Below are 6644 nucleotides of genomic sequence, written 5' to 3'. Positions count from 1 at the left end.
ACTACCCAGAAATTTGGGGTAAAAATTTAACCCACCCGCTGGGTCAAAACAACCCAATTGCTGGGTTTGTACCTATTTTACCCAGCACTGCGTTGTATTTAACCCAGCATTTTTTAGAGTGTAGGGGGACGATACTGCTGGAAAAATGGAAGCTCAATATCTGCGTTGTTGATTTATTTTACAGCCCCACAGACACACCATCCTGGTTATTGCAAGCAAATCCAAAGGTCTACTGTATATTTATTGATCCAACAAGGCAATGAGATCATCTGACCACTTAAATTGATTTTCACTGTTTATTTTTGGCAACACTAAAGACTTCCTCAAAAGGCCATGGATGCCAGCTCAATACCTCAGATTAATATAGAGGACTGTGATGGCCTTGAGGTCGCCCCAGATGATCATTTGAGAAACCTGAAAGCACTGACTGAGAAGCTCAGGCTTGAGACCAGAAGGCCGTCCTATCTTGAGTGGAAGGAACAAGTGGAAGCTCAAAGCTCCAAAGGCTTAGCCGTGTCAGAGGGCTCATCAGAGCTGGAGAAAGGTGCTGGACTGAAGCCTGACGTCACACCTCAGAATTCCCAAGTGACTGCAGGAAATGCTCTGATTTCTAGAAACCTTGGAGGATTTGATAATATCGATGAAGCTCTGGTTTGGCTTAGAAAAGAACTGGTAAGTCAAAACGTTTCAAAATCTTCATTTGTTGACTGAAGTTATATGGAATTATTTCTCTTAAAATATCAGAAAACTTGACCTTTTATGACATATGGTCATATGTCATGTGGTGCAACTCCCAAAAAAGTATAATTAATATCATCTAAAAATATAATTAATAATTTAAGATATTTGTATAAATAAAAAAATACCTTAAAAATAGATTTGAATTGTTTGTGCTTTTTTTTTCCAATAATGATTATGGACACTCATTCAAGGTGTATGGAAAATACATGTATTTTTTTCTTGAAAATTTTGAATCAACAATTCATTTTAAATGGATTTTTTAAGCATTTTCAATGAAATTGTCTTTATCGACACTCATATTTGTCATTATCATGTTCTCAAAAATGTGATTTTTCAAAATAATTTGCTGCTATTTTGCAATCATCTTTCTTTTAGGGAAGAAAACGAACAGCATCCCCATTAGTTAGCTAATTTGAATGAAACAATGGAGTGAATGCGCAGGCCTTCATTGCTACATCACTGCGTGAGAGATTGCCATTCATGTTAAAGTGAGTGGAAAAGATGGTGACCAGATGAGCATGAGAGGTGATCGCTCTCTGTTCCTCTAAGTGTAATCACTTCTCTTCCACTCAGCCATGTGGTTGGCATACTTTAATGCACAGGCCATACTTTAATGCACAGGCCATTACAGCCAAGGCACGCAATGAGGCTCCTTTAGCCACATCAGAAGCCTTTCTTCCACCGCCTTTGCCCCGTGTGTGTCCATAAACATTTACACAAAGAAAATTGGACACAATAACAAAAAAAACAGGGCAAGTTGCGGTATCAAGGGGACTTCTGATGGTCCATATCACCTCCCCTAATTTTGAGCCCCTTGTTATGTGAAACTGACAAAAGCGTGTTTGCTAACAAAGATGGATCTACATGCCCATGCGTGGTACATTTTGCATGAGCCTGAAAGGTAGAGAGACTTACACTACCTTTTCCAAGTTTAGGGTCAGTAAGATTTCTATTTATTCAACAATAATGCATTAAATTGATCAAACGTGACAATAAAGATTTATAATGTTACAAAAGATTTATATTAAAAACTATTAAGCAGCACAACTGTTTTCAGCATTGATAATAATAACCAATGTTTTATGAGCACTAAATCAGCATATTAGAATGATTTCTGAAGGATCATGAAGACTGGAGTAATGATGCTGAAAAGAAGCTTTGTCATCACAGTGTAGAAACCATTTTACTCAGAAATTGCTAGTCATTTTCACAGTTAATTACAAAGAAATGGCAGGTAACATTGAATTAAATGTGAAATGATGAGGTTGAATAACTAAAATGGTATTTTATTGTAAAAAGTACTCAAATGTTTTGAAAACTTTGAAAAATATTACAGTAGTTTAAAAATGCATTTGAAATTCAAAATGACATGAGGAGAATTTCATTTTAAAATGACACCAGATCAATTTGACTTTTTCTATAGTTTTGTCTCGAACTTTTAAAGGGAGTATTTCTCTGCAGGAAAGTGTACCTTGACAGCCAGTTGAGAACCCTGAATCTAAACATCTAATCTGTGTAAAATAAGTCAATCTTGTCTCATTATGTCTAAGTAAATGCTTCATAATTTTCACTAAGAAATTTGAGGAGGCACAAAGTGATATAATTAAGCCTTAAAGGCTTAGTTCACCCAAAAATGAAAATTCTGTCATTAATTACTCACCCTCATGTTGTTTCAAACCCGTAAGACCTTCGTTCATCTTCGGAACACACATTAAGATATTTTTGATGAAATCCGAGAGCTTTCTGACCCTGCATAGACAGCATAGACAGCGTGAATGCATGTTGAAGACTGACACGGAAGAGAAGAATTGTTGAATAAAATAATTTTTTTTGTTTTCTTTGTGCACAAAAAAGTATTCTTGTAGCTTCATAAAGATGTCATGGACTATTTTAACGATGTCCTTACTACCTTTCTGGGCCTTGAACGCGGTAGTTGTGTTGCTGTCTATGCAGGGTCAGAAAGCTTTATCAGACTTCATCAGAAATATCTTCACTTGTGTTACAGGCTTGAAACAACATGAGGGTGAGTAATTAATGACAGAATTTAAATTTTTGGGTGAACCAACCATTTTATAAGTTTCTCCTACTTGTTATTCTTTCATAGATGGAGATGCGCATCCAGGACCAGCAGTTGGCCCGCCAACTTATGCGACTACGCGGTGACATCAACAAACTCAAGGTGGAGCAGACGTGTCACCTGCATCGCCGGATGCTCAACGACGCCACCTTTGGCCTGGAGGAGCGTGACGAGCTGTCGGATCTTCTGTGTGATGGGCCCGTCACTCCAGGGTTTGGACTCTCTTCACCACTGCGCCTCATTGGTGTCACCAAGATGAACATCAACTCCAGACGCTTTTCCCTTTGCTAGCCATTTAACGTGTGACCCAACTGCGAAAGAAAAGAATTAGGGACTCAAAAAGTGAATGATCTTAGACAACTGTTTTGGAACCCAAGAGAACTGTTGTCACAGAACATCCTGTGCCTCTTGCTCTATGTTCTTGTGCCAGTGAAACCTTTTCAGTTAATCAAATGAACAATAGACAATGACTTCTAAAAAAATGTCTGATCCACTAGCCATGGCTCTATGCCTTAGATACAGTCCTTGTTGTGGTCATGAGATATCAAATGATGTTGCTTATACCACACACATGCTCTGTTTCAAAACCTTGTAAACTATCAAAAGCGTAAAGACTGTTCCAATATAGGCATCTTAATTATAGTGCCTCCAATACACCTTGCCAAATTCTAAGGCAGCATTCATGGTGAAAGCAATCCCATAATGCATTGCGATAAGCTCAGTGAACAGGATCGCGGACAAGGCATTAGAAATGTTCATTATTAATAAACGTACATATCATTTAATATTGAAAAGTATTGATGAATGTAATTTAAATGAATTATTTTATAATAATTTTGTGTTCTGTGAATTTTAATTAGTGCTGCGCAGCAATTAATCGTGATTAATTGCATCCAAAATAAAAGTTGTTGTTTATGTAATATATGTGTGTGTACTGTGTATATTTATTATGTATATATAAAGACACATACATACAGTATATATTTTGAAAATATTTACATGTATATATTTATATTCATATAATTTATATTTTATATAAATATATTTAATATATACATGTTTTTCTTAAATATATATATGCATGTGTGTGTATTTATATATACATATAAAAATATACACAGTACGCACACATATATTATGTACACAAAAACTTTTATTTTGGATGCGATTAATCACGATTAATTGTTGCCCAGCACTAATTTTAATGCTTATTATGTATAATTTTAATGCTTTATTAGTGCGTTAGCTTAGCAACATGTTAACGTCAACAGTGCACAGACATTTTTTCAGCTGCCTTCATTCCAGATTTTTTTTTCCCATTCATTTTTCCCCTATGGATTTTAAAACATTTTCATTAAATAGTTATAAGCCGTAAACCAAACCAACCAGCTATGAAATGAATCACAACATAAACTTTGATCTGAAGCAAAAACATTTCTGAAAATCAGACAAAAAGCCAAAGGTTGTGTACTTATTGACTTTATTAAGGAAAATAATTACAATCCCATGAATCATTGTGGTTGTGACCACCAGGAATTCCACCATTAAACATGATAAAAAAAAAAAAGAAACAGAGTAATGCAGGCTGATGGTTTCAACAAAAGCGTGTACCATCGATTAACAACCTTGAAGCTCACAGAAGGCTTTTCTTTAATGGTTATTGTTAAAAATCAATTCCCCAACAGAGAAAATGAATGGTATTTCACTTCCGGAACCAGAATGTTGCACTCTGTTGAAATAAAATGAATCAAATCGCCCAAGAGTAATGCAAATTGTGTGGCACAAAGACTTGCTACCTATGTATGAGCGCTCCAAATCGGTCTCTTGTGCGGTTCATGATTATGATTATGTAGGCCGTAGTGAAGCAGCTCACTAGGTTTTGGAACAGAGCCACAGCCTTAATTCAGTTTTGCTTATGTATGACACAAAATGTCTCAAGTAGTTACACACGAGTCTGCATGTTTGAACTCTAAGATTTTTTCTATACACATTTGTATTTTATATAGAAGAATATCTTATAAACATAACTCGGTTGTGGTTCGATTCATTAAAAAATATTATCCTTGGCATGTACAGTAAAGATGGTATTTGCTATATACTGTGCAATAACATCCCACAGATCATCTGTGGAAACATGCTTACAGAAACCTCTGATAATTCATCCGTATAATCCTGCAATAAATGTTTTACAGTACATTGTTGCTGAGTTAGTATGTTACTATGAAAGGAAGCAAGAAGGCTCATCAGTTTACCACTTTGTGTACATTGAGCTGATGCCAGTCTCTATGGAGCCAATTACTCTTAAGTGGTTCCATTTTTCCCAATTTGGGAGGAGCATCTCTTCAGATCTCCATCATTCAAATGACATGTTTTCATAAACAAAAACTCCAACATATGTGCAAAGGCTACGAAAATAAGTGTCATTACTATGCTCAATTACCTTATTTGTGGATGTTTAGGTACTTCCTGTTTGTTTGAACACTGGAGTATTTCGGTTCACTTGGTTTTTATGTTAATCTTAAACATTTGCAGTGCTTTTTTAATGAGTGTGAATATTGTGCTGGATAACTCAGTCAGAACAATAGGCCTACCTCAGAGAAAATGTCTTGGCTTTCTCATTCACATTTCTTCAAAAGATGGAGTGAAACCAGCTCTGAACAAAAGCTGAAAGGGTGTGTTTCAAAGTCCTTTTTCAGGAAGGTTGTGTTTCACATCCCTTCAATGACTGGCTTTTGTGTACAGCCAAACCATCCTTGATCAATGATAAACTCCAAAAGCATTCTGGGACTTGACATATTGTCTCACAATTAGCAGTTTTAATACTTTCTTATAGCAATCCGGTCCTCGAATGTGATTGGTCGACCAGCTGATAGCGTGGAGACTTTTCACTGTTTTGTATTGGAACTACTTTCAGTGATATTGTGTCTAAAATTAAAGTTACTCAATATTAATATTGTTTATTAAACTTAAAAACGCAGTATCACACTCACAGTCGTGTTGTTGGCACAAATATCTACTTGTGTGATATTGCTTAATCAAATTATATATTTTTTTTTTACAAAACTGAATCTTTTGTGAAAAGCCATTGAGTGCAACAGCTTGGTTCCAGAGATAAAAATGCCATTCATTTTCTCCATACACTCTCAGAAAAATCTCTCAGGTACAAAACTGGGGCTGTACCCTTTCAAAAATACCAATATGTACTTTTGAAGTACTTGTATGTACTAATATGCAACATTTAGAGATAAAAAAGTACAAAAATGTACCTTTTCGCTTTTGTACCTTACCACCCCAGTAACAGCTTTGTACCTTTTTTTTCTGAGAGTGTATAAAGGAAATGATTTTGAATTATAACATATAAGGGTTAGTTCACACAAAAATGAAAATTCTGTCATTAATTACTCACCCTCATGTCGTTCCAAACCCAGAAGACCTTCGTTCATCTTCGGAACACAAATTAAGATATTTTTGATGAAATCCGAGAGCTTTCTGTCCCTCCATAGACAGCAATGAAAATTTGATATACTATACTAAGTCATTAGTTTAATATTGCTCTGTTTTTAATTTAATTATGTCATTCGCAGTGCTTTGTGGGATGGTAGTTCTTTCCCTCACACAAAGTCTTGATCCTTTGTGTTTTAGTCTGATTTTCAATACTTTTTAAAGTTGTGATTGACCTCATAGCTGGTTGACTTGGTTCATGGCTTTTAACTTTTTAACAAAGACTTTTTTTTAAATCCCTATGGGAAAAATTAATTGGACAAACACTTCCGGAACCAATGCTGCTGAAAAAGTGGGTAGGCACTAATGCACTCTTTACTGCCTT

The 6644-nt window shown here is 35.6% G+C and overlaps 1 protein-coding gene across 1 annotated transcript; it reads left to right on the top strand.

Annotated features, from left to right (window-relative positions):
* Positions 1-259: 259 nt before the first annotated feature.
* On the top strand, positions 260-3469 carry fam167ab (family with sequence similarity 167 member Ab). The gene is made up of 2 exons (XM_016481179.1): positions 260-672; positions 2846-3469. Exons 1-2 carry the CDS (start codon positions 334-336, stop codon positions 3107-3109), a joined length of 603 nt encoding a protein of 200 aa, XP_016336665.1. The 5' UTR covers positions 260-333; the 3' UTR covers positions 3110-3469.
* The last annotated feature ends 3175 nt before the right edge of the window (positions 3470-6644 follow it).

Source organism: Sinocyclocheilus anshuiensis, unplaced genomic scaffold, assembly GCF_001515605.1.
Source record: "Sinocyclocheilus anshuiensis isolate Anshui unplaced genomic scaffold, SAMN03320099.WGS_v1.1 scaffold405, whole genome shotgun sequence".
NCBI lineage: Eukaryota > Metazoa > Chordata > Actinopteri > Cypriniformes > Cyprinidae > Sinocyclocheilus > Sinocyclocheilus anshuiensis.
Note: the sequence above shows the minus strand (reverse complement) of the source record. Positions and strands in the feature narration are given on the sequence as shown.